The 27,767-nt window shown below is 53.2% G+C and overlaps 1 protein-coding gene across 1 annotated transcript; it reads left to right on the top strand.

The window, feature by feature from the left end:
- The first annotated feature begins 10 nt into the window (after window positions 1-10).
- Window positions 11-27,767, top strand: FBXO41 (F-box protein 41). The gene is made up of 13 exons (XM_027132036.1): window positions 11-255; window positions 13,822-14,861; window positions 16,387-16,612; window positions 17,117-17,190; window positions 17,458-17,816; window positions 18,597-18,838; window positions 19,071-19,186; window positions 19,307-19,459; window positions 19,625-19,720; window positions 21,130-21,248; window positions 21,408-21,566; window positions 23,029-23,144; window positions 23,276-27,767. Exons 2-13 carry the CDS (start codon window positions 13,960-13,962, stop codon window positions 23,336-23,338), a joined length of 2,625 nt encoding a protein of 874 aa, XP_026987837.1. The 5' UTR covers window positions 11-255; window positions 13,822-13,959; the 3' UTR covers window positions 23,339-27,767.

The raw sequence follows: 27,767 nt of genomic DNA, 5'->3' as shown, positions 1-27,767 counted from the left end.
GCGCCCCCTCCTCCCTCCTGTATCCTTCCCCCACCCTGTTTGTGTGCCCCTCCCGCTGCGACTGGCTGGGAGGCTTGGCCGCCCCCGCCCCGAGAGGGAGGCGGGGGCGCAAGCCGCGGCGGCTACCCGAGGCTGCGGAGGGGAAAGAGATCCGAGGCCCCGAGGCGGCCCTGCATCTGGCCCGGGCACGCGGGGGCTGCCTCTGCACCCCCAGCCGAGGGCCGCGGGGCCTGGCCTCGTCGCGGGGTGGAGTAGGTAAGGGCGAGTCGCGGGCGTGCTGCGGGACCGCTCCTGGAGAGAAGGCAGGGAGGACCCCAGCCGCTGCCGCCTTCTCTTGCTTCTCTCCCACAGCCCTCTGGAGGCCGGAGAGGCTCCCGGACCGGGGCGGGGGAGGGGATTTGGGCAGGCCAGGGCAGAGGCAAGGAGGCGGTTAATTTAAGGACTTAAAATCAGAACGATTTGGGACCAGGCTTCCCATCCCCCCTCTCGCCAGTCGCTCCTCGAGCCAGGCTGGGGGGCGGGGCGGGCTCCAGATCCCACTGGGACTCTGGACCTTGGAGAGCCGGGGCCAGAGGGAGAGAGGAGAAAGAGCGCCCTCGAACCCCAGCCCTCTCCACCTGCTTCTGAAAAGGGGTGGGGGAGGGGCTTGGTGTTGCGGCCTGGCTGGGCACCTGTGCGGGTGTCTGAGGGTGGGAGGGTTTGGGTGCCCCTGTGCACGTGTGGTAAGTCTGGATGGTCTGGAGGTGTGCATGTGTGTGCACGCATGTTTATGTCTCCTCATATCCCAGTGCCTCCGCCGGTGACTGTGCCCACAGTGGTCTGGATGTGTGCTCCCCACTGCATTGCTTTGCATGTGAGTGTGTGCCACGGTGCCTGTGTGCACTTGCCACAGTCTGCCTGTGAGCAGGAGTGGGGCCTGCTCTCTCCTTAGGTTGAGTCTGCAGTGAAGGACCCAGATGGTTTTCAGGGTGTGGATCCAGGTGCTGGAGCCATGTGTGTGTGACCTTGGGGGGTGTGTGCATGCTTGCAGGAGCCTAAGAATGAGGGGGAGCTTAGAACAGAAAAGGCAGTTGTCAGAGCTGCCAAGAAGCAGCGGACTGGACGCAGTGACCCCTGTGGGTCTTCACCAGGCTATAGTGACTACTCTGGGAACTACAGATGTTGGGCCACAGCCCCAGGTGTGGAGAGCCAGAGCCTCTGCCTTCTTGGGGGATTCAGGGGGCATTCCTTTATTCCCCAACCACAGGGACACCTCCAGCTGGCTCCCCATCCTTAAAATACCTCCTCCACCTGCTGGCAGATGTCTCCTGGAAGCACTGAGCTTGGAGTTTCATTTCTTTGGCCTGTAATGCCATCTACTAATATCCAAATCTTCCTCCCCCATTTCTGTAATTTCCACCTCTCTGCTTTCCTGCGTGTGGATTTTATATGGAAAGAAGGAGAAAGAGCTGCTGGGCCCAGAAGGCCAGGTGGGAGGGAGAGAAGATGCCAGGGGCATGGTAGAGAGTTGGGGGCAAGGGGAATGACCATCGAAAACCAAACTCTGTGAAATTCTCAATTTTGCCTGATCTGAATTTAACAGAGAAAGAGACCTAGAGAGGGAGTTTGGTGATATCCACATACTTGTTTCTAGATTTAGGGAATATTTGTTTTTGGAATATTTGTAGTGGGAAAGTGGGTCATGGTTGTGGAAAGGTAATTGCCAACCTGCCTTTGAATTCCCTGGGCTTTCCTACCTCTCTGGTAGCCCACCACACCCTTTATTCATTCATTCAACAAATACTTATTGAGTGCTACTATGGGCCAACCTATGAATATTATAGTATTGGTATGACATTCCACTCCCAACCAGAAGGAACATAGTACTGAAACTAAGAGCATGGTTTTTGAAGTCAGTCAAATGGTACTGACTGACTGGGTTCAAATCCCAGCTTGTCACCGTTTCAGTTATTCACTGGTGTATAACCTCTCCGGCATACAGGGGCTTAAAACTACACTGATTTATTACTTATTATGGTATGTGGGTTGGCTGTGACTGTGGGCTCACTTGGCCCTTCTCAGGTGCATACAGTTGAGAGAGACTGGCTGGAAAGGAACATCAAGATGGCCTTTCATCCTCCAGGGCCTTTCCACACACGGCATCTAAATCACTCAGTAGTCTAGCTCAAGTTTTCTCCATGGCAGCTGGATTCCAAGAGGAAGTATTCAAAGAGGATAAGGTCTGTGGAACTGCTTATCAAACCTCTGCCTGCATCAGGCTTTAATGTCCCATTGCCCAAAGTCACACGGCCAAGCTCTGAGTCAGTGTGGGAGAGGACCGCATAAAGGCAAGAATACTGGGAGGGATGGCTCATTGGGTGCCACCAAAGCGACAGTTTGTTAAGTCACTTACTGGCCTTGGACCAGTGATTTGGCCACTCTGAGCCTCAATTTCCTCATCCTAAAATGGAGGTGATACTACGTACTTGGCAGCACTGTCGTGAGAACTAAGTGAAAACCATGTTGTCTCACCAGAATAACTAGTAGGTCAATGTTCCCTGCTTTGATTATTAGACTGCAAGCACCTTGAGAGCATTACTGTCTTAGTCATCTTTGTGTCCTCAGTGCCTGGCATGGGCCTTTGTGTTCAACATCTTTTTGTTGGGTGGATAAAATAGAATGAAGCAGACAAGTCCTAAGCCTTGGAGCTCTGCTAGAGCGACAGTGTTGAGAAGACACAGCAAGTTCTGACCTCCCAGTGGGTGACTTGCAGAGTTGCAGAAGCAAATGTTATTCAAGGTGATTCTCGGATTGATTTAATTGTAACCAAATTCACCCAGTTCCATGACAATGAGTGGTGGAAATCACCTTGGTTACATAAATCAATCAATTCATCCTCCATTATTCATTGTGATTCCTCTAAGAATATACTGAGGTCTACTGTGTGTGTGGAAGGTGTGAGGATGAGTCAGTTGCATTGCCTCTGCCCTCCAATATATGTGAAGGGTAGGATCTGATGTGCAAACAGGTCCATGACCATCCAGTATGTGATACTTGTTACCATGTGTGAAGAGCTATGATGAGGAGTGATTCATGTTGTGATGTGACTTGAGCTGGAGGAGCGGGTAGAAGGCCGCATGGAAAGGGTAGCATCTGAGCTGGGCCTGCAGAATTCACCGATTAGAGGAGGTAGTCCCAGGAAGAGGGACCGGCATGGGCCAAGACTCAAGGATATGACATCACATGGCACTTCTCAGTGAAGCTAAGCCCCATAGGGCTCACTAAGGATGCACGTGGGAAGCATAAGCTAGGGCTGACAAGGCTGAGTGGTGGTCAGATTCCAGTCAGCCTTGAGGGCAGGCAAGGCAGGGTGGCCTTTACTTCTTAGAAGATGGCCTGCCTTCAGAGATGTTTTATAAGAATTAGAGTGACATGACTGGATCTCTTTTGAGGAAACCATGAGAATTCAAAGCTGGAGGAGTTAGACTCCAGTTAGAAACAGTATCAATGTCCAGATAGAAGAGGATAATAGGAAAAGGGCTATAGGAAAAGCAACAAATAGAGTCAAATATTTAGAAGATAGTATTGACAAAAATCAGCAACTGATGAGATCTGAGGGGGACTTTGAGAATTCAGAGATGCGTTGGGGGTTGCACGCAGGGTGCCAAGTAGACAATGAGCATGTTAGTCAAGATGGGAAACAGGAGGAAGAAGCAGGGTTCAAGGGGAGCACTGTGGTATCATGAGTTCACTATTGGTCATATTAAGCTCTCAGCCGCCTACATTAAAATATCATCCATTTCGTCTTCCCTACTTGCTGCTTCTAAGAAACACTTTTAAAAAAAGAATTGCTATAAATTACAGGTCTGAGGCATTGAGTTATCCATGCCTCAGGCTAGCGGAAGTGATGGTATAGATTAAAATTAGGTTATCTCTAAGAAGCATTTAAATATGTCAGGTGTCTTTCATTTTCAATACTGTCTCTGATTCTCTCATGCAACCCCCTTCCCTTCACGGCTGAGCTTCCTGCGTCTACTCACTGTCTACTCACATCCTCACCTCACTCTCTTCTTAACCCACAGCAGCCAGGCTCATCAAACTGGCCCTCTCTAAAGTCACTAGTGGACCTTTTCCAGCTCTGCTCTGACTGAGTTGTCAACTCCTGTTGTTTACACTGTTTTCTCTACTCCTTCCCACTCCTTCCATCCATGACGTCCTCTCTTCCTGAAGGTTTCCTGCCAGAATTCCCATTTCTGCTGCTGGTTCTTAGGAACTTCTTGGTTCTTCTCCCTCCTCTGCCTCTCTGAGGGTCCACCTTTCCACCCCTGCTCTCCTCTCTCTGCACCCTCTCCGTGGTCCTGTTCATCCACTTTTGTTTTTAGGCTTAAATTGCCAAAATTGTATTTTCAGCTCCATATTGCATATTGCAAACTATGTACCAAATATCTCTATTTCCAAGGCCCACTGGAACCTCAAACTCATGGAATCTACAACCAAACTCACTCTCTCTCCCCCAAACCTGCCCTCATTCATTTTCCCTCCTTCCTGAACCTCATCCCCATCTACATAGATGCTCAAAACTCCAAACCTGAGCCTGACCCTTGACTCCTCCCTTTCGTACCCACCGCAGTCATTCTGTCACCAAGCCTTCTCCCTTTTCCTTTCTTAATTGTTCCCAGATCCATCCTTCTCCCAATTTGCACTCCTGCTACCTTGGCTAACAATTTCCGTGTGTGTTCCTGTAGCCTTCCTCCTGACGTTGGCCCTCTGTAGTCCATTCTCTAAACTACATCTGATTAAGTCCTTGCCATCCCTTCATTCCACAAACATTTACTGAGCACTTAGCGGGCATTGTTGTTAAGTGCTGGAGAAATAGCAGTGATGGAGAAAGATAACGTCTCTACCCTCATGGAGTTTACGTTTTCCTTCCCTGTGAGAGGTATACTCTTTCTCAGTTCCTTGCCTTTGTACGTGCTCTTTCTGCTGCTCAGGATTGTTTCTTCCCCTCCCCAACCTTATAATTGCCCTTCCTCACCTGACAACTCTATTTTGCTCTTCAAGAGTCAGCCTGCAGTGGAGGCTAACACAACATTGTAAAGCAACCATACTCCAATAAAAATTAATAATAAAGAAAGAGTCGGCCTAGATGCTACTACATCTGGGGGTTCCCCAACACCCCCCCCCAGTTCCTTAAGCTAAGTGTAGAATTCTGTGCCAGTCTCTTGCATAACATTTATCTCATGACTACACCATCCAATCCCTTAGTCTGTCCCAGATCACAGGCTGCTTGAAGGCAAGGATTGGATCTTGTAGGTCTGTGTGTCCTCAACATCCCTAGCACAGCACCTGGTATAGTTCATGGCACAGAGCAGCTACTCAGTAAATGTACGTTGAATGAATTCATGTTGGAATAGTGTTTAGGAGAGAATTCTAGGTTTGAAATACAGATTTATAAGGGTATTAGTTAAGACTTTTGATTGCAAATGACAGAAATCCAACCCAACCCAGATTATTTTAAGCAAAAAAGGATATGTACCAATTCATATAACTGGAAAAAGGAGGGATGAGTGGATCTTGGGCATAACTGTACACAGGTTCTCAAAGGTGGGTGAAGGACTTCCCTGGTGGTGCAGTGGTTAAGAGTCCACCTGCCAATGCAGGGGACATGGGTTCAAGTTCTGGTCCGGGAAGATCCCACATGCCACGGAGCAGCTAAGCCCGTGCGCCACAACTACGGAGCCTGTGCTCTAGAGCCTGAGGGCCACAATTACTGAGCCCGCGTGCTACAACTACTGAAAACCTGCATGCCTAGAGCCCGTGCTCCGCAACAAGAGAAGCCACCTCAGTGAGAAGCCCACGCATTACAACAAAGAGTAGCCCCTGCTCACTGCAACTAGAGAATGCCCATGTGCCGCAACGAAGACCCAACGTAGCCAAATAAATAAATAAGAAAAATATTAAAAAAAAAAAAAGTGGGTGAAGACTCTCTAACTCTTGACTAGGCTTCACTCTGAGTGTTGCCACATTTTCTCCCCACCAGTCATGGGTTTTCTCCATGTCATGGGTGGAGGTTGCAAAAGGCCTTAGACAGCTTCATCATCCCTAGCATGTGATCCCAGAGAGTCAGGAGGACTCCTCAGTCTTTCATATAAATTCTCAGTGAAGGATTCAGTTGGTTCAGCCTGAGGAATCATTATGGCCAAGAAGATGGGGGTACAGTGATTGGTCAGGTCTGGGTCCACCCTACTAGGATTGGCAGCCCTGTCAGAACCACATGGAGTGGGGAGGGGCAGCTCACCAAAGAGGAGATGAGATGTTGCTATTACCAGAAGGTAAAGAAGACTTGCTGAGCAGATAAAAATAATAATGTTCACTGCAGGAACTCTTAGTGACTACGTGGTAGTGGAGGCCATGAAAATGCAAGACTATCTGTGTTTCTGGCAGAGTCAACATGTGAAAATGTGACAGTAGACAGGAGCCAGAGAAGGCACACATCTGGACATGGTTGGTCTTATTTGAGAGGAGATGAAACTCACACACTGGAAAGCCTTAAAAAAAAAAAAAAAAAAAAGCTAATGCTTCTGATCGAGTTTTCTACCCAAAGAAAACAACCTTGGGCTGGACTTAAAAAAAAGTAGACTTGGACTTCGCTGGTGGCTCAGTGGTTAAGAATCCCCCTGCCAATGCAGGGGACACAGGTTCGAGCCCTGGTCTGGGAAGATCCCACATGCTGCGGAGCAGCTAAGCCCGTGTGCGACAACTACTGAGCCCGCCTGCCACAACAACTGAAGCCTGTGTGCCTACAGCCCGTGCTCCACAACAAGAGAAGCCACCACAATGAGAAGCCCGCACACCCCAACGAAGAATGGCTCCCACTCGCTGCAACTAGAGAAAGCCCGTGCATAGCGACAAAGACCCAACACAGCCAAAAACAAATAAATTAATAAATTAAAAAAATGAGGTATTAATAGTATTGACTGGGGACTGGAGTCCCTGGAATCCCCCTAGATTTAAAAAAAAAAAAAGTAGACTTGAGATAGACATCTGAGATGGGGGAAGGAGATAACAGGTCCTGAGGATGGCAGGGAGGCAGGGCCAGGCTGAGAAAGGAGGCAGGTCTTCGGTCTGCAGAGGTTGCTGATTTGGGGAGACTAGAAAAGGAAAATCTCTGACTGTTCTGTCAAGGTGATCACAGTACAGGATTGTGATGGAATTTGAATAGACAACACTTCTATTTTGCCCTTTCCTTCTCTCCCTTCCTCCCTCCATCACCTTCTTGCTTGCGTTCAGGCAAAGCTTCATGCTCATGCTGAGAAGGTGGGTAGATCTAGGCAGAAATATTCCTAAGAATGATTCATAGTCATTCCTCAGCTCCAGCAGATGGAGGGAAACTGTGGGGTGGGCTGGCCTCAGGTGAAGAGCCACCTGGATCCCAGAAGCCCCTTCCTTCCTCTAGCTCGCACATCCACACTTAGGCCTATACCCCCAGGCCTCCCCCTTCCCCTGCTCTTCTAGAAGCCTGGCTAGCAAGGTGCTAGCAAGGTGTAGGCAAGATTCCCCCACAGGAAGGACCAGTGTTTAGCTGAGATGGACAGGCATACACAGGCGCTCAGAAACCCGGCTGAACGTGCATGAAGAATAACCCTGTTCCTGAACAGTTGTGTGTGTGTGAACCAAGTTCTCCTTATAATATATACCTGATCACTTTGCCAACTTCCTCAGTTTTATCTATAGTCATTAGTCTATTCAGGTTTTTTATTTCTTCTTGAGTCAATTTTGATAATTTATATTTTCCTAGAAAAGCATTCAGTTCATCCAGATTTTCAAAAATTTGGGCCAGGAGTTGTAACTGGTAGCATTTCAGTAATTAAAAAAAAATCTCTGTGTCAGTGGTTATATCCATCTTTTCATTATAGTGTTATGTATTTGTTTTCTTTCTTTTTCTCTTTGAATAGATTTGCCAGAGGGCTATTTATTTTGTTGGTCTTTTCAGAGAACCATCTTTTGGATTTACCCCTCAAGGCTACTGTTTGAGGGGGTTTTTTTCCTCTCTTTTTTTTTAAATTTTTATTGGAGTATAGTTGCTTTACAATATTGTGTTTCTACCGTACAGCAAAGTAAATCGACTATATGTATACATGTATCCCCTCTTTTTTTGGATTTCCTTCCCATTTAGGTCACCACAGAGCATTGAGTAGAGTTCCCTGAGCTATACAGTAGGTTCTCATTAGTTATCTATTTTATACATAGTATCAATAGTGTATATATGTCAATTCCAATCTCCCAATTCATCCCACCCTCCCTTTCCCCCTTGGTATCCATACGTTTGTTGTGTATGTCTTGTCTCTATTTCTGCTTTGTAAATAAGATCGTCTATACCAATTTTTTCAGATTCTTGAGTGTTAATATACCTAAAAGATGGTGATGTTAGAACAGTGACTAATATTTAGTTTTTTAAAAGAAATTTAAGTCCCTATCTCATACATACTAATGTACTTTTAGATGAAATGATACAATAACTTGGATTTGCTCAAAATTATCCAGTGACGGAGGAGGTGTGAGCCGGAGAACAGTGTACAGATGAAAAAAACTGGCCACGAGTTGATAATTTCTGAAGCTAGATGATGGGTACATAGGAGTTCATCATCATTTTCTCTCTATTTTGGAATATGTGTGAAAATCTCCATAACAAAAAGTTGGGTTTTTTAAAATCCTTGTTTCACCATGCATACCAAAAATTTCTAGATGGATGAAAACTCCAGTGTATAAAGGAAACCACACAGCCTGAAATATTTGCATGCTACCAGTCATTGTCAGTTATAATATTATGGTTATTTGTTTAAAGCCCTTAATTTAAAAAATGTTCTGGACTTTTTAAAAAAGGAGATCACAAAGTACTAAAAGTTTATATAATCCTTGGATAGGGATGGACTTCCTAAGCATGACAACAAAATGAGAAATCCTAAAGATTTTACTGAAGGAAACTTTAAAGCTTTAGTATATCAATAAAGACTGTAAACAAAAGTAAAAGCTAATCAACACACTCGAGAAAAATATTTGTAGTATATAAATGACAAAATATCAATATTATAAAAAGTCTTCAAAAATCAACAAGAGGGCTTCCCTGGTGGCGCAGTGGTTGAGAGTCCGCCTGCCGATGCAGGGGACACGGGTTCTTGCCCCGGTCCGGGAAGATCCCACATGCCGCGGAGCGGCTGGGCCCGTGAGCCATGGCCTCTGAGCCTGCGCATCCGGAGCCTGTGCTCCGCAACAGGAGAGGCCACAACAGTGAGAGGCCCGCGTACCACCAAAAAAAGAAATCAACAAGAAAAGATGAATGTTCAGTATAAAAATGAGCAAAGTAGTACATAGTCAAGGCACCAAAAAGATATAAATGACCGATAAATTGTGAAAAAATGTCCAGCCATTAGTAATCAAAAAAATGCAAGTGACACAGCCAGGCCATTTTTCAAATGGGCAAGAGTACATCAAGGCCAAAGCATGAAGCTGTGGAGTTTGGCTGCAGCCGACAGATGATCGGCATCATGGAAGGATCGTAAGCAGGAGCTATGTCTAGTCAGAGGCATCTGGTGCCTGATATAGGGCGGTAGAGAGCTGTGAGACCAAAGGCTGGACTAGCAGTCCAGGGGTCGGGGGAGCACAAAGCATGAGAAGAGAACAGCTGTGTTGAGAGAATTCAAAGGAGAAATCAGCTGGTCTTGATGGCTAGCAGACAGCCAAATCAAGGTGGCCAGGGCTGTGGGGTACCTGGGAGGACAGTGGCACTGTTGAGGGAAACAGGGATGCTGGGGAGTGGGTCAGGGAAGTCCAAGGTTTGTTTTTTGGTGCTGTGGGTCTTTGTGGTAGTTTAGAGCCTCATTACTGGCTACCAATTCAAATGATTTAATCTACAAAAAAATTTGCTGCCTCACACAATTGACAAGTCCTGGGTTAAAGTGTTGGGCACATCTGGATCTGGGTGCTCAAGGGATGTCATGAGGAGTCTTTTTCTTCTTCTCACCCAGAGAGAGGACAGAAAGGGCCACCAGCAGCTCCAGCCTCACACTCTGCCGGCTGAGCACAGGTCTAGAGTGGCTGTATTGGCCTGGCCTAGGAAACTCACCCAGTACGGAGGGATAACTGTGACTGATGAACAGGCCAAGGTCACATGAGCTCCCCTGGAGCCTGGGGGTGGGGTCAGCCCTACCCAAACAACATCGACTCAGAGTGGGGGGGAAACGGTTCTCCAAGGGAAAACTGGGGTGTCTACCTACAAAGGGGGACTGGAGTTGAACAGCAAAACCAATAAATGTCCACTACCTTCCACCGCTGTCCAAGATCTAGACAGATCCCCCTTCTCGTATAATTTTAAAACTTTCTCTGTTTCTCATAATGCAATTGTCCCTCACAAAACTTAAAACACACTTGTCCCACCTCCGGAAGGAGACGTTCCAAGTTCTCACCACTTACCATGCCCAGCCCCAATTCAAGATCTTATCTGTCGTGGTACTGAGCTAGCCCCTCATGGTCTTTCAATTTATGGCCAAACTACAATGATGGAAGAAAAATTGGATAACTGAAAGAACAAAACCCTCCCAGTTGAAGAGGGGAGGTGAGGGAGAACACTCAGGGGTCATAAGTCCATAGCCCAGTCCACATGCTTGACCAGTCGGCGTGAATGAGGTTCCCTGGCCCACCTATCGGCTGCTCTGGTTCTGCTGTCTCGGAGAGCATCCCTTATCCTTCATGCTCTGTGGCCATGTGCAAAAGGGGCTTTGAGGGGTCACCTCCCATGCAGGTTTGGGGGTGGGAAACTTTAGGGGCTGAGTAATCCCTGGCCTTTGTTTTCCAGGTTTGTGGGTTTTTCCTGGCAATACGATCCCTTTAATGATTAGAAAGCTCTCAGTCAGTTCGTATTCAGCCATCCCCAGAGCTATTAACCAAACTAGAGACCTATTGAAAGTTATAATTCTTTATTTTTATTTATTTTTATTTTTTATTTTTTTGCGGTACGCAGGCCTCTCACTGTTGTGGCCTCTCCTGTTGCGGAGCACAGGCTCTGGACGCGCAGGCTCAGCGGCCATGGCTCACGGGCCTAGTCGCTCCGCGGCATGTGGAATCTTCCTGGACCGGGGCATGAACCCGTGTCCCCTGCATCGGCAGGCGGACTCTCAACCACTGCGCCACCAGGGAAGCCCGAAAGTTATAATTCTTGAATCAAGTCCCTGGTGATGCTGTTGGGGGAGGAGGAGGAGTTGTCTCTTAGCAACAGGGCTTGATGCTCTGCCTGTCCCAGGAGCCCATGATTCTGTGGCTCTAGCTAGGCCTCTGCCGCAGGGCAATGCAAACTCCTAGTCTGTGATGAGAGGCAGAGTTTCGTTTGCCCCTTCTCCCTCAAGCTGCATCCCACTGGAAGGCTACTTGTATTGGAAGCAACGGTTGCCTCTGTTGAGCTGGGAGGGCACAGCAGGAGGGGTTCAAGAAGGCCTGAGGAGTGAAGAACCTCTCAGGCCCCAGGTTTGTCTCCCTCTGCGTTTCCAGCCTGCCTGTCTTTGCTTGAGCTGACTTTAGCTAGAAGCAGAGAACTGGCTCTTAATTATCTGACTCTCAGCCATATTGAATTACTGGCCTCAGGCAGAAAGGGCCTCTCTGGGCAAAGGAGCATTTTCTTCCTCTCTGCTTTCAGATGGGCCCCTTTTAGCCAGAGTGTGTCTCTTTCTTGTTGGACATTTTTCTACAAGTCCCCTAAAGTTCCAGCCTTGGTAGGAACATCTGAGCTCTAGAGGCCGTGGGAGAGTTTCATCAGCTGCTTTGCTGCTGTGTAGCAGGCTTCACCGACTTCTGAGCAGGGGAAGCATTACGGTCCCTCTTCAGCTAATTCCTTCTAAAATTTTTTCCCAAAAAATTTGACTTCTGATTCTAATTTCTGAGTTTGCAATTTTTTCTGGTGCAGATAACACAGACCCAACTCCAACTGGCTAAAGCAAAAGGAATTGATTGGCTCACACAATTGAACAGACCAGGATCTCAAACAGTGTGAGGAATCTCTCTCCATCTCACTTCTACCTGTCTGTGTTGGCTTCATTCCTAGGCTTCATTCCCAAAGGAGGCAAAGATGGCCCTCACAGCTCTGGCCCTCCCCATCAGCTTTGAAACCTGAGCCCAAAGAGGATGCTTTCCCCAGTAATGCCAGAGAAGTCCCGGAGAAATGACTCATTGACTCAAGTTGGGTGATCTGTGCCCATCTCAGGACTCTGATTGGCCAGGCCTATATCACATTCTTACCCCTGGAGCAAGGGTGAACCATCAACCCCCACCCAGACCACATGGACTGAGAAAGTGGGGAAGGAAGGATGGTTCCCCAAGGTCAAAGCAGGGTGCTGTTGCCAGGGGGATGACTGGGTGCTGGGCTGGCAAAGGGAACAGGCATCCACCCATACATCCATGTGGAAAGCCAGAAGGCAAACGGAACTCAAGAGTAGGTCAGGATGGAGAGGTAGGGCTGAGAGTCAAGGCTTAAAGATGTGAGTAAACCAGACTGTGGGAGTGAACCAGAGAGAGGCAAAGGGGGCTTGAAGGCAGACCTCCCATCAGGAGATAGGAAGATTAGGAAGACAGCAAGAAGAAAAGGTCAGAGAACCCAAACGGGGCAGCTTCATGGCAGCCTATGAACATGGAGTGGTCAGTAGTATTATCCAAGGGACGAAGTAGGTGAAGACCCTTGATGACAACTACATTGTCTGATTAGCAGGTGGTCTGTGACTTGAAGAGCACAGTGATAGCGGAGGTGGTTGAAGCCTGGTAGCAGGCAGTTAGGAAGAGGAGGGCAGTGAAGAATAGGGTAGGGATCCCACAAGGCAGGGGAAGGGTGACCAGAAGCCAGAGATGAGGGGGGATGGGCAGCAGGCATTCAGGGTGACCAGGAGTGGGATGCCAGGAAGGGTGGTGACTTGTGCCAGAAGGAACCTGGAGAAGACAAGTATCATGGCCCTTGAGGCAAAGGGCAGAGCAGGGATGGGAGGGAGTGGGACAGAAGCAGGAACGGGAACAGTGACATACATAGGTATCATCAGGTGAGGTGACATCTTCGTCACTGCAACATGGTACCAGTAGTCCAGCTGGCCTAATGAGTGTGGTTTGCAAGACACGAAATAAGCATGTTTTTTGAGATGTAATAAGCTAGTACATACAGTACACTAATCGTAAGTGTACATATGTGTAAACTGTATAACCTTACATATACACCTGTATAACCACCACTCATATCAAGATAGAGAGCATTTTCAGCATTACATAAAGTTCCCTCCTGCCCCTGCCCAGTCTGTATAGGCCCCAGGGGTAAACTCTCTTCTGACTTCTGTCATCATCAATTTAGTCTGTTCTTGAACTCCATATGTGTGGAATCCAGCAGTATGCAACCTAGTCTGGCTTCTTTCATGCAGCATAATATTAAATGGATTCACCCATGTTGTTGCATGTACCAGTAGTTCCTTTTCTTATTGCTGGGTAACATCCCATTATGAATATAACACAATTTATCCATTCTACTGGTGATGGGCACTTCGGTTATGTCCAGGTTGTAACTATTATAAATAAAACTAATGCTTTTTTTTTTCTTTCTTTCTTAGAGAATTCTCATTCTTTCTCACTCTCATACATGCACAGCCCTCACAGGTACTGGAGCAGGCCAGTCCCTTCTGGGAGGTCTGGCCATTGGTCTCCCCTCGCCTCTCTCTTCTGGGCACGTGTTTTCTGGGGAAGTCAATTTTGTCATGGGTGGAGGATACGGGTTGGAGGTGGGGAGGGATACCAACCTCCTAAGGCTTGCTCCCTCTCTTCTAGCCTCCTTGCCCCTGGCCGCCAGCGCCCTGAGTCTGCCTGACCCCTCAGGGGGGCTCGCCGGCAGCCCCCCATGAGCGCGCCCGGCTGACCCTCAGGGCGGCCGCGGTGGAGCCCGGGAGTCGCGGGTACGGCGGGACCATGGCCTCGCTGGACCTGCCCTACCGCTGCCCCCGCTGCGGGGAGCACAAGCGCTTCCGGAGCCTGTCGTCGCTGCGCGCGCACCTGGAGTACAGCCACACGTACGAGACGCTCTACATCCTCTCCAAGACCAACAGCATTTGCGACGGCGCCGCGGCGGCCGCGGCTGCCGCCGCCGCCGCCGCCTCCGGCTTCCCTCTGGCGCCTGAGCCTGCCGCCCTGCTGGCCGTGCCAGGCGCCCGGCGCGAGGTCTTCGAGAGCACGTCCTTCCAGGGCAAGGAGCAGGCGGCCGGGCCGTCCCCCGCGACGCCACACCTGCTGCACCACCATCACCACCACGCACCCCTCGCCCACTTCCCTGGCGACCTGGTGCCCGCCAGCCTGCCCTGCGAGGAGCTGGCTGAGCCGGGCCTCGTGCCCGCCGCCGCCGCCGCCGCGCGCTACGCGCTCCGCGAGATCGAGATCCCTCTAGGGGAGCTATTCGCCCGCAAGTCCGTGGCCTCCTCGGCGTGCTCGACGCCGCCGCCCGGGCCTGGCCCCGGGCCCGCCTCTGCCTCGCCCGCGTCTCCCTCGCCTGCCGATGTGGCTTACGAAGAGGGCCTGGCTCGCCTTAAGATCCGCGCGCTGGAGAAGCTGGAGGTGGACCGACGGCTGGAGCGGCTGAGCGAGGAGGTGGAGCAGAAAATCGCGGGCCAGGTGGGCCGGCTTCAGGCCGAGCTGGAGCGCAAGGCGGCGGAGCTGGAGACTGCGCGGCAGGAGAGCGCGCGGCTGGGGCGCGAGAAGGAGGAGCTGGAGGAGCGCGCTTCCGAGCTCTCGCGCCAGGTGGACGTGAGTGTGGAGCTGCTGGCCTCGCTCAAGCAGGACCTGGTGCACAAGGAACAGGAGCTGAGCCGCAAGCAGCAGTGAGTGGCCCGAAGGGCCTTGTGGGTGGGTGTGTCCGCGAATGTTCCTGAGTAGGTGACCACGCGTGTCACTGTGCCGCCGCCACCACCGTGAGTGTGGCTATGTATGTGCCCAAATTATATGGGATCTGTGGCCACTAGCATGTAATGGTGGTGCGCGTGTGGCCAAGAGTGTCATGAAGGTGTGTGTTTAGGACTCTGAGTCCATGGCAGTGTGACCGCGTGTGTAAAGACGGTTTCTCTTCCTTATCTGACCTCCTACCAAGGCCAGTTCCTGATTGTGACACCAGATCGTTTTCCCTTTTGCCTACTCAAAGACATGGCTCAATTCTCCCTTCTCCCTTTGCCCCCGTCAGGTTTTCCCTATCTACTGTATCATTACTGAAAACATACAGACATACGGTCCTTTCTCCACTCTGCCTAACCCTATCTCCCCCTTAAGCTACCACCCCTTCTCTCCTCCTTACAGAAAAACTCCTTGAAAATATTGTTTCTACTCCTCATCTTCAATTTCTTTCCCCATTTTCTCTCTTGAACCCACTCTGATCAGTTGTCCACCTCCATCACTATCCTCCATGTCGTAAATGACCTTCATGTTACGGAGGCCAAGTCATCATCTTACTTGCCCCATTGGCAGCATTTGACACAGCTGATCCTCGAAACGCCTCTTTAACTTGGCTTCTAAGACACTCTCTTTGGAATTACCGTCTGTCTTTCTATTGGCTTCTTTTCAGTCTTCTTTGCTGGCTTCTCCTCATTCCTCTGGTCTTTCAGTGTAGAATTATGAAGAACACAGATGTTATTTATTTGTCCCCATTGTGATATAAGCTCCATGGGGGGCAGGAATTTTTCTCTGCTTTGTTTACTGATGGGACACCCCAACACCTAGAATGGTGCCTGGCACCTAGAAGGTGCCTGTAAATGGTGAATGGATGCATGAACAACTGTGAATGCACTCGAGAGTAAATACTCACATGACTGTTAAGTGTACTGTGTGTCCGTGCAACTCCTGGAGGTTGGTGCAACTATAAGTGTGCTTTTCTGAATCTGAGAACGTTTCTGAAAGTGTGTGTGTTTGAATGTGTTGGTAGGACTGTGCCTCAGACTGTGTGCCTGTGAATGAATGGGATACGAGTACATGTACATGAGCGTGGGGGGCTGTCTGCTGGGCTATGTGGACTGTAAGCGTGTGCCCGTGAGCGTTTCTGGAGAGGGGAGGTGACTGTGTGTGACTGAGCACGCCTGTGAGTCTTTCTGTGGGGAGCAGCGGTGTCTGGTTGTGTGTTTGGGCCTGGGTTGGTGGGGTGTGCGTGTATGACTCGGAACATGCGCTTGCATTTTTGTGTGTGCCGTGGTGTTGTGTGGGGCAGTGTTCCTGGGTGTGTTCTGTGTGTACCCACGTGACCGCGAGCGGACCCTGCGGCCAGCTGTGCCCCTGTCTCTCCCTACCGCTCAGGGTCTCCTCCGGAGGGTGGGTGGGCAGCCAGGCCAAGGCACTGGGGTAAAGAGACTGCTCCGGGCCCAGGGAGGTGGTGCAGATTGACCAGTTCCTGAAGGAGACAGCGGCGCGGGAGGCCAGCGCCAAGCTGCGGCTGCAGCAGTTCATCGAGGAGCTCCTCGAGCGGGCCGACCGCGCTGAGCGGCAGCTGCAGGTCATCAGCAGCAGCTGTGGCAGTACTCCCAGTGCCAGCCTGGGCCGCGGAGGTGGGGGAAGTGGTGCTGGGCCCAGTACCCGGGGTCCAGGCAGGACGGTGAGTGCCCACCTGCCTTCCCTCCTCCACCTGCACACCTGACCCCCTACAGCCATGCCTCACACATGGCCTGACAACCCCCCGCCCCATGATGCTCCGTGCTTCCTTCTTTGGCTCTTCCCCATAAGCAGATTCCAGGCCTGAAGTTGGGGTCCAGGAATAGGGGAGACCCTCTGACAGCAGACGTGCCAGCCCTGAGGCTGTAGTGAGATACCATCCAGCAACCCCAGTCCTCAGGCAGGGGTTTGCCTCTGCCCATCCCTGCAAATGAGAGCCCAGGAGCCACAAGCCGGGGTCTGGGGTGCTTGGTGGGTGTGGGGAGGGGGCTGGGGAGCCTGCCTCTCTGGGCTGTCTATCTGTCTACTTGTCCATCTTTCCCAACTGTTCTCCTTCTCTCTTCTCCACCCCCCCTTCTCTCCATCTTGTACCCTGTTTCTCCTGTTCCTTCTCATCCTCTGGCCTCCTCTGCCCCCTGCCCTTCCCTCCCACTCTGGGGGCCCACAGCGAGAACACCACGCGGGCCTGGCCATGCCTAGCACGTATGCAGTGTCACGGCATGGCTCCTCTCCCAGCACAGGGTAAGCCGCGGGCCTGGCCCGCCCCACACAGCCCACCCTCCCCCTGGAAAGATCCACTGGCTCGCTGGCTGGCTGGCCCATCTGGGCCGTGGCTTCCCCTTCTCCCCCCGTCCTCCTCGGGTCACCTCTGTCTGGCTTTCCACACTCAGAGGGGACTCTTGGAAAGTAAGGTGGGTGGGTTGCCCTTGGCCAGTGGTGGGGTGGCATGGGGAGTTCAGGCAGGCCTAGGACCCCTTGCTCCTCACCACCTGGTCCACCCTACCCCAGGGCCTGCAGTCGCATCCCAGCTGCATCCCAGAGCTCAGGCTGCTATGACAGTGACAGTCTGGAGCTGCCCCGGCCAGAAGAGGGGGCCCCTGAGGACAGTGGCCCCGGGGGCTTGGGCACACGGGTCCAGGCTGCCAACGGCGGCTTGGAACGGGCCCAGCTCCCTCGCAGCTCAGGCCTGCGGCGCCAGGCCATCCAGAACTGGCAGCGCAGACCTCGCCAACACAGCACGGAGGGGGAGGAAGGTGACGTCTCGGATGTGGGCTCCCGAACCACCGAGTCAGAGGCTGAGGGCCCCTCGGATGCCCCCCGCCCTGGGCCTGCTATGGCTGGGCCGTTGAGCAGCTGCCGGCTCTCTGGTGAGTCTCAGGAGGGGGACTGAGAGGCCAGTCTTTCCATGGTGCTGGGCGCTCTCGGGACATGGGGCTGAGGCAGTAAATCTCCTGGGCTTCTGCACCGCCTTTCGCCTTGCCCCAGACTTCCCACAATGAGAATGACAAACTCGCTCCCGCACAGGGCCCAGCAAGTTTGGAGCAGGAGCTGCTGGGACAGGGCGGTGATGTAGCACAGGGGCACTCAGGTTAGGTATTGCACAAGGATGCCACAGCTAAGGGGGTCCCTTCACATGACATTCACAGGAGAGGAGTTGAGTGTTCAAACTGAAGCCTGGGGACAGCAGGGCGAACCCTCTCCTGTATCCACACAAAGCCATGTGCATATGTGAGTGGGTCAGGGTCAAGAGGCTGGAGAGTTCAGGTCAGGGTGCATGGCTGTGCCTTGGTGACTGCTCTGGGCAACCTGTCGCCGGCATTCTGTTCACAGATGCAGGGTTTCTGTCCAAGCCCCTTCCTTCTCCAACCTTGACTCAGTCACCTCATCTGGGGGATGACTTTGGACTATGTGATGATATACGACCTTAAAAAGAAAGTTCCCTTGAGGAAGGGCCACCTTTTTCTAATTTGCAAAATTAAGAATGAGGGTGATGCAGAGGAGGGGGAAGCAGAGGCCCTTTGTCCCTCCTCCCAAGTTGCTGGTCCCCTGGGATGGTTCTGTCATGCCCATTCCTCCTGCAGCTCCTACCCTACCCCAGCTCCCCACCCATACCCCACACTGACCTTTGACCCCGTGATATTGTGCAGCCCGCCCCGAGGGAGGCAGTGGGCGGGGTCGGCGAGCTGAGAGGGGCAGCCCCTCACGCTCCAATGAGGTCATCAGCCCGGAGATCCTCAAGATGCGAGCCGCCCTGTTCTGCATCTTCACCTACCTGGACACGCGCACACTGCTACATGCCGCCGAGGTCTGCCGGGACTGGCGCTTCGTGGCCCGCCACCCTGCCGTCTGGACACGGGTGCTGCTTGAGAATGCCCGCGTCTGTTCCAAGGTGCCTGTCCCTGCCTGCCGCCCTGCCCTCCCAATCACCCTTGCTGTGAACCCACCTTTTTCCTGGCAGAGTCTGGCCCCGCAAGGTCTGGTCCTTGCAACCTTTTCAGCACCCCGGCTCCAACCTGACTCCCCGAAATGCTCTTGTGAGGCCTCCTATCCTGGGGCTGGTCCACCTCCAGCCAACCAAACTCAGATCCCCTCATCCCCAGGTAACCCCTCTCTCCCTGCAGTTCTTGGCAATGCTGGCTCAGTGGTGCACCCAGGCGCACTCGCTGACACTGCAGAACCTGAAGCCCCGGCAGCGGGGCAAGAAGGAGAGCAAAGAGGAGTATGCCCGGAGTACCCGGTGAGGCCACAGTGGGTGGGTGGGGGCTGCTTCTGGGCTGCAGACCCAGAGTGATGTTGGGATGCTTCCCAGAGGAGGAGCTGGCCACACACAGTGCCCTGACCTCTTGGCTATCCCCAGGGGCTGTCTGGAAGCAGGGCTAGAATCTCTGCTGAAGGCAGCTGGGGGGAATCTGCTGATCCTGCGCATCTCCCACTGTCCCAACGTCCTCACCGACCGTTCGCTCTGGCTGGCCAGCTGCTACTGCCGCGCCCTGCAGGCTGTCACCTACAGGTGGGTCCGCACTGCAAGAAGCAAGGCCTCGGGCCCCAGGGATCCCTGGACTCTGCATACCCTTGCCCCAGGGCTCTTGGACAAAGGGACCCAAGAGCTCTGTGGCCCAAGGGAAAGGAGCAGAGGCCCTCAGAGTTGGTGGCCCCAGCTTTATCTTTTCAACAGAAGCGCCACGGACCCGGTGGGCCATGAGGTCATTTGGGCCCTGGGCGCAGGCTGCAGAGAGATTGTCTCCCTCCAGGTGGCGCCACTTCACCCCTGGTGAGCCCAGGCATGGGCGGGGAAGGGCAGGGTTGGGGCTGGGTGTGGGGCTGAGGGCTGAGCAGATCTGGGCCCATTCCATATGCAGTTTGGGGTGACAGATTCACATTCATCAGTCTGTGTCTTTAGGCGACAGGAGCAGGGCTTCAGAATCAGACATGGGATCATGTCCTGGCCGGCTAGCAGTGTGACTTTGGGCTACCCAGTCGTGCCTTAGTTTCTCAACTGTAAAATGAAGGTGGTATTAGATCTGTCGATCTTATTAGGACTATAGCTGGCTCAAATGAGATGTGTGCATAAAGGCTACAGAGCCCACAGTGGGCTATTTCCCACACTAGCCGGCAATAGCCAGGTTTGTTTGGCACATGAAAGGCAGTTCAGGGAGGTCATCGTATAATGTACAAAAGAGCTGGTTTTCTGAGAATCCAGGGTGTGAGATCATTCATCGCTTTACTTGGAATTCCTCAAACATGCCAGGCTTTTTCACTCCCTGTGCCTGCCCTTCAAGCCTCTCTCCACGTGACACCTCCTTCCGGGTTCCCCCAGTGTCCTGTCACTAACACCCTGGTAGAATTTGTCACTGCTCCCCTGTCTCCATTCCTCTGAGAGGAATGGCCCCTGCTGTAGTCCATTTTACAATAATTTCTCTATATTTCAGTCTACACCAGACTCATGTTTCTAAGGGCAGAGGCTGTGAATGTCCATTTCTGTATCCCTGGTACTGAGCACGTGGCAGATGGTGGGCGATTGTTAAGTGATGAAGTGTTCAGGGAAGGAGCAAGTGTGGTGTGAGTGGTGGGCAGGGCCCAGCGAGCAATGAGTGTGGAAAGGAAGGTTTGGGCCAAGGTCAGAAGGCCTTGCCTAAGGGGTTTTAGATGTTTGCATTTTGTCTAGAAAGCACTGGGAAGCCACTGGGGGATTTTAGATCTTAAAAAACGGGATGACGTCAGACTAGGAATGTTCTGTGTCATCCCCCCCACTGCCCACCTCTTGGAGGCAGGGACCATGTCTCTGTGTCACCACTGTGTCCCCAGGGCCCAGCTCAATTGTTCTTGGTCATGACAGGCACTTGCGAAGCTTCTGTTGAATGACTGAGTGAAAGGATATGGGAGTGAGTGGCTGGCTGTCAGCAGCCGCTGGATGAACTGACAGGGAGACTAGTTGTAAACTCAGATGAATATGGATGGTGGTCTGAACTGTGGGTTGAAGAGTTATTCAGGAATCGGAATCTGCAGGTCTTACCAGGAGGTGAGGGGGAGGAGTCAGGGAAGATCCCAGGTTTCTGACTTGAACAGCTGGGTGGTTGGTGGGGCCTCGCCTTTGAGGGGCGGGTCCGGACAGAGGAGCAGGCTCAGGGTATCATGCAGCCAGGGGCTTCCCTGACAGCCCTCCCTCCACCCGTTCTCCAGCCAGCAGCCCACGCGCTTCAGTAACCGCTGCCTACAGATGATCGGTCGCTGTTGGCCCCACCTCCGGGCCCTGGGGGTCGGGGGTGCTGGCTGTGGGGTGCAGGGCCTGGCATCACTCGGTGAGTCTTTCCTTGGGACTGGGGTAGGGGGTGATGGGAAGCAGGCGTGGATGCAACACTGAAATCCCAGAGGGACTCGGGGCTGCAGCCTGGGTGGTGGCAGGAGGTGACCTGGGGTTGTTTGTCAGCAGGACCTTGCCTCTTCTTCCCTCTTCCTAGCGAGAAACTGCATGCGACTGCAGGTCCTGGAGCTGGACCACGTGTCGGAGATCACCCAAGAGGTGGCGGCTGAGGTCTGCCGGGAAGGCCTGAAGGGACTGGAGATGTTGGTGCTCACGGCCACCCCTGTCACCCCCAAGGCCCTGCTGCATTTCAACAGTGAGTGATGGGTAGCGTGGGGTGGGGTCCCAGTGTTGCCTCTTACCATGTCTTGTCAGCAAGTAGCATAACCGACTCCCTCTCGCTCCTAGTCAGCAAACACCAGCACTGGGGTCAGATTGACCAGGGTTCTAGTCCTGGCTTTGCCACCAGTGCCTTCTGAGGCCAGTGTGGCATTTAAGGCCTGCCAGCATCTGACCCAAATGGTTCAGTGATATGTATTGCCCTGTGCTCTGTCCACGTTGGAGGCATGAGCTGTTCAGCACCATCTACCATCTACCCCCACACGAGCCTCCAGCCAAGGGCAAAGGCAGAACAGATGGGTTCTGGAACTGGCTGACCTAGGTCTCAGTTCTGGCTCTACTGATTATTAGCTGTGTGACTTTGGGCAAATTACTGTACTTCTCTTGGGTTCTGTATCCGCATCTTTTTTTTTTTTTTTTTTGCGGTACGCGGGCCTCTCACTGTTGTGGCCTCTCTCGTTGCGGAGCACAGGCTCCGGACGCGCAGGCTCTGCGGCCATGGCTCACGGGCCCAGCCACTCCGCAGCATGTGGGATCCTCCTGGACCGGGGCACGAACCCGTGTCCCCTGCTTCGGCAGGCTGCCTCTCAACCACTGCCCCACCAGGGAAGCCCTGTATCCCCATCTTTTAAGCTGACTTCTAAACCGAATGAGTGGGAGGATTAATGAGATAATGTATGAGCCCCCTAGAACAGTTCTCAGGGGACTCACACACACACCTCCGCTGGCCCCTGCCTCCCTCCAGCCCCTACTCCCCTCCCAGTCATTCCTCCACCTTCATTAAGGACACAGGTACCCAGCTGGGGCTGCACACGCCCAAGGGTAGACCATCATCCGGGACCATTTGGCCCCTGGCAGGACCTCACGTCCTGAGCACTGAAGGTTCCTCGACCTTCTTATCATCTCCAGGATCCTCTTCTTCCCCCAATTCAGCCTCAGGGCCCCGCCCTGGACTAACCACCAGAACTAACTGCTTGGCCTCCAAAATCATAACCTTTAGAATCCTCTCAGCCTCCTGGCCTTCTTGCTTCTCCTCCCCTGACTTCATGGCAACATCCAGTCCCTTAAGCCCTCTGCTCCCCGCTTATTTGTTCCCTGCCTCCCCCCTTCCAGTGCTCCAGCTGAGATCCGTCAGCCTAACCTCAGCCACTCCGTCCTTGTAATTCATTTCCACATGCCCAGACCAGAGCACAGCGGTCTCCTCTGCCAGGGAAGTTGCTAGAGCCCCTGCACAACTGGCTGTTGTCCACTCGTCCTCCCAGAGTCCACCACAGCCTCTGCTCTTTGACCTCACCCTCCACCTTCTCCCCTTGCCCAGTTGAGTCCGGGGCAGCATGGATCTGCTCCCAGTGCTTGGCACACGATTGTCTCTCAGAGGGTTCTGATTCTGTTAATTAGTAAACAGATCAGGCATGGGCCCCCATCTTACCTTTTCCCAGGCATCTGCCGGAACCTCAAGTCCATTGTGGTCCAGATTGGGATTGCCGATTATTTCAAAGAGCCCAGCAGCCCTGAGGCCCAGAAGCTGTTTGAGGACATGGTGACAAAACTCCAGGTGAGCAGCTGTCTCTGAGGCTGCCCAAGACCCCCAGTGGCATCCCTAGGTTGGGGTTGGTGACCTGGGTGTTTGAAGGGAGGGCTCCACCTGTCTGCCCTGAGGGGAACTAACGCAGGTTTGGTCCGCAGGCCCTACGGCGGAGGCCCGGCTTCTCTAAGATCCTGCACATCAAGGTGGAAGGCGGCTGCTAACCCGGGTGGGGGGCGGCAGGGCCCCTGCCAGCCCCACACCAGGGCACCCTCTTTGGACCTCCAGAGGGACCCTGATTTGTACTAGACCTTTGGAGGCCTAGTGTTATCCCTGGCTTCCGGGGAGGGGTTGTCAGTCTCCTGTCCTGCTGGGACAGTGGAGCAAGAGGCCTGACCCTGAGCACTGCCTCTCCAGGGCAGGGGCTTGGACAGCTGTCCCCCGACTTCCACCCCAACCCCAGCTGAAGCAGCTTTCTGGGCCCAGTCAGCGAAGAGCTGAGTCCCACCAGCACTTGGTGTCGTCGCCCTGAAGATCTGCAATAACCACCAGTGGCGCCTCGGCCGCTCGGGCTGCTGGGGCAGGGCTCCCCTTTGTGAGGTCCAGCCTCCTGGTCAGGAGCCTCTGTTAAGCTCCAGGCCAGAGGGTTGCTCCACAAGGCAGCTCGGACTTGGCAAGGAGGGCTCTTCTCTTCCCCCTGCCGTGTCCCAGCCTTCTGTGGGGCACCCCCTCCAGGCAGCCCGCTGGGGCTCTGGGTCCGTATTTTCCAGGGATAACCCTGGGGGTCTGGGGATGCGGCCAGCCGAAAGTGAGAGGTAGGGGGTGCAGCGAGGTAGTGGGGTGGGCGTGGAAGGGCAAGACGTTCGTCCAGAACTTCTCCCCAGGACATCGAGACCACCCCTACCAAGGTAGAGAAAACTTCGAGTTTTTATTGCTGTAGAAAAGACAAGATCCCTCCCAGCCACCACATACCCACGACACACCAGAACTAAATTCAGAGCTAAAAGGTGCATGTTTCTATAACTTCCACCAATCCCAAGTCTCTGGGAAACGGTGTCAGCAGTTCCTGTCCTCCAGGAATGTACTTCTAATCCGGGTGCTTGGGCAGGAATCTGATGGTCTTTGGGTCCCCAAGGCTGTGTGAGAGGGAATCACTAGGCTGCCCTCTGTGCTAGGGCCTGGAGGAGTCCAGAAGGAGGGTGGTTTAGTTTGCTTCATCGTCTGGCTAGCTTGCTTAAAGATGTGGCTTTGGTAGGGAGCCAGACCCATGGGGCCAAGAATGAGGAAGAGCCCCCGCCTCACTGGACTTGCCTCCCTCCTCAGTCTCCACTGGCCTCACAGGCTGAGGGCTGTGTTGGGGGTCTTCTGCCAGGGGCAGTGCTGGGACCTGAGCCAGAACCACTGACTTAAAATGCAAATGGGGGCTTTCACCGACCCTTGCACGGTTCCCAGAGGGCTAGGTCCTGGCACTATGGCTCTAAAGACTCAGGTCTCCCCAGTTCCGCCTCTCAGGACTCCCACAGTGGCGCAAAGGCCGTGGGTCCTGCCAACCTTCATTTGGAAAGTTCTTTCAAACATTGATCTAGGTCCATCTTAGGGTTTCCTTCTCTCCTGTTACAGGGTGGGCTCTCAGCCCTAATCATTAGGCCACTGGTCCTGGCTGGGGCTGGGCTCCTCTAGTTTCTCAGTCCTTTCCAGAAACCCAACTTTCTGCCGCAACCTGGCACGGACATCAGCCCTGCTCTGGGTTACCCTGCAACGAGGCGTCCAGAGCTGGGACCCCACAGGATCAGAAGTGTACCCAGCTCTCCTGGCTCCCCACTCAGCTGTGTCCTGGCTGTTTTCATTGTTGATGATTTTCCTCCCGTGGCTTGTTCGGGCCCTGCCCTTTGAAGACGCCAAATACCAAGGGTGGCATGTTGGCAGCTCCTTGTCCAGTCCTGCACAAAGCCTTGTCTGTGTGGCATCCCCACCCCAGAGCAGCTAGTTCCATTGGCTCTTACCTCCTCAGCCCTGTCCCCAGGAGTCACGAAGGAGAAGCACAACTTTCCTCTGTTCTGGGGCCTGGGACGGAGGTGGAGGTCCACTCGGCCTGGTTGCCCTGGGTGTGTCTGTTCTGCTTTGCCAACTGCATCCTCACTCCCTAGCCCCTGCCCCCTGTGACCCCAGGATGTCTCCCGGACAAAGCACAAAGGGATGCCCTGCTTGGCCTGAGCCTGTCCTACTGAGGGGCTTTTTCTGCCCTAGGTAGCCTCCATCCCTGAATACAAGGCTTTGGGCAGTTTCTCCCTGGGAAGATGCCTGCTGGAATGCCTGGCATCAGTTCTGGGAGAGGTCAGGGTGCACAGGCAGCAGGCTTGAGTGGGAGAAAGGTGGTGCTGAAAGGCCTGATGGTTGTCGTAGGTTCCTTCTGTGCAGTAGCACCGAGCACCACCGGCACTGGGGCAGCAGAGTGAACGAGACTCCCCTCTCCTGCTGGTGGGGAGTTTGCCTCTCAACAAGTATGGCTGTTTCCAGGAAACCCACCAAGCCCCCCGCCCTGTATTTTCTAGCTGAGTGTGTGAGGGCTGTGTGGGGAGCATATTGCACAGGTCCGTGGGAACGATGGGTCACAGCCTGTACCGCTGCACACCTGGGGCTGACAGACTTGCGTGCCCTGGCCTTCATATGTGCCCTGAGAACTGGCGGGTTTGCGGGCTCCCCACCAGCTTGATGCTATTTTTGCCTCTCCTCAGGGGGATGAGCCCTGCTGCTGAGTGGAGAGCTTTTGTTCACTTGGTCACTTCTCTGGCAAGCACACAGCTAGGGCTGAGGGTGAGGAACAGGGATGGGGAGGGCCTGGCCACCCCCTAGGAGCACCTTATCCCTCACTCACCCACAGGAGAGCCCTCTTCCACATCTCACACCTTGATGAGATGCAAAAGAGGAGTATCTGTGAGAGCAAACCAACACAGGCCCTGCTCCAGGGGTCCCAGCATGTGTAGAGGCCCCATGGGTGATGGCCACTTGGTGTCCTTACCACCTCTCCTTGCCAGCCCAGCGCCTGGGAGGCTTGGGGTATTTGGCTTGAGTGTATCGTGCTTTATTCAGGCTGCCTCCCCACAGCACTGGCAGAGAACAAAGGAGATGCTGTATCTGCATCCCTGAGGGAGAGAAAGTGGGCTACCCAGAACCATGGCTTTTCACTGGCCAGGAGACCACCTAAGGACCAAGGCAGCTCATGGTTTCCTAGTCCCATGAGAGTGGAGTTTGAGCCAGTCCCTCAGCAATTGCTGGGAAAGGAAAAAAAAAAAAAAAAAGCGCCACCTCCTTCCCAAGGCCTGCTGCTCCAAGGTTTGACTCTGTCCTTTGCCTTTGGGTCCCGCCTGTCCCCCTGGTCCTGGTCTCTAGTCCTCTGGGCTGCCGGTGGGGAGCTGCCCATGCCCCAGTCCCTCTTGGGCGCTAAGTTGAAGATCTTTCCAGAGGGACTATTGGTGCCAAAGACCCAGTTCCTAGTGGACTTGGGGTGAAAACAGGAGAAATGGTGACTGGGTGCAGGGCCCAAGTGCCCAGAGGAGTTAACTCATACCAATGGGATCTGTCCCAGCCCATCAGCCCCTGATGAGTGCAACTTCCCTCCCCCAGGGGCCTGGCACTTCTCTTTTTACCCCTGGTGGCTGTGCTTTCTCACCCAGCCTTGTCCCAGGCCCCATTTCTGTATATATTGCTGTGTATTGTGTGTGTATTTATTCCCGGACAAGTGTGTGCATCTACAGCCTTGCCTGAGGATAAGGTTTAGGATTGGGTGAAGATCAGAATACCAGGGCCAACTGAGGCAACCAGCTCCTAGTCTGACCCCAACCCCTTGGGACCCTGGCCAGTCCCAAGACTGCCCCGACAATCAGGCAGGCTTCCCCGCCACAAGTCCGAGCCTTGTCTGCCACTGCTGGCAGGGCCCCAGGCCTCAGCTTTGCCCTGGCAGGGGTCTTGCATGCAGGGGCAGACTCGCCTCATGGCTAGTGCTAGTAGGCCTGGCTCTAGTGAGCCTTGCTGGCGGGGACCTCCACAACTGGCCCCAGGCTCTGCCTTCCCTGCACAGCCAGGCTGCAGTGGGCCTGAGCTGGGAGAATGGAGCTTCCCTCACCCCGAGCACATCAGGCAGAGGGGTGGAGAGCGTTTTCTGGTTTTGTTTCCGAAGTGGTGCCAGTACCTCCAGCCCCTAGGGGGCCTTCCCTGGCCCCACTTTTCTGCCCCACCCACCCAGGCATCACCATCCCAGCACTTTGCCCCACATCATCCGTAGATGCCCTTTGCTGAATGTACCCGAGCGTATGTATTTAAAAGGACTCAGATGGGCATCAGAATTTGTGGCTCTGTATCCAATAAAAGATGGTGAAACTGGAATCGTATCTGCCTCAGGGAAGTAAATGGTAGGTGGCCACATTTCCCAGTCTGTCACCAAACATTCCTTCAGCTGAAATGCACTGAGGTAGGAAGGAGGTGGATGATCTGAATGGCATCAGTGAGGTGAACTGAAGCATTAGGAAGACCTGTATCAGGACAGTAGACATCATTGCTGGAGGAAGGCCATGCAGGTCACTGACCGTGCCATAGCTTTCAGTGTGTGCAGGCAGATAAAGAGCCTCAGGGTGTCCCTTCTGGCTCTCAGCCAGG

This window comes from Aethalodelphis obliquidens, unplaced genomic scaffold (genome assembly GCF_003676395.1).
Source record: "Aethalodelphis obliquidens isolate GAN/ISIS:26980383/991018 unplaced genomic scaffold, ASM367639v1 scaffold40, whole genome shotgun sequence".
NCBI lineage: Eukaryota > Metazoa > Chordata > Mammalia > Artiodactyla > Delphinidae > Aethalodelphis > Aethalodelphis obliquidens.
Note: the sequence above shows the minus strand (reverse complement) of the source record. Positions and strands in the feature narration are given on the sequence as shown.

Excerpts from the sequence above, each read along its gene's own strand:
- FBXO41 (XM_027132036.1), top strand. The coding sequence starts at position 13,960 with ATGGCCTCGCTGGACCTGCCCTACCGCTGCCCCCGCTGCGGGGAGCAC. Across the intron at positions 19,187-19,306 it reads GAGTATGCCCGGAGTACCCG|GGGCTGTCTGGAAGCAGGGC; the intron begins GTGAGGCCACAG and ends GGCTATCCCCAG. Across the intron at positions 21,249-21,407 it reads GCAGGGCCTGGCATCACTCG|CGAGAAACTGCATGCGACTG; the intron begins GTGAGTCTTTCC and ends CCCTCTTCCTAG.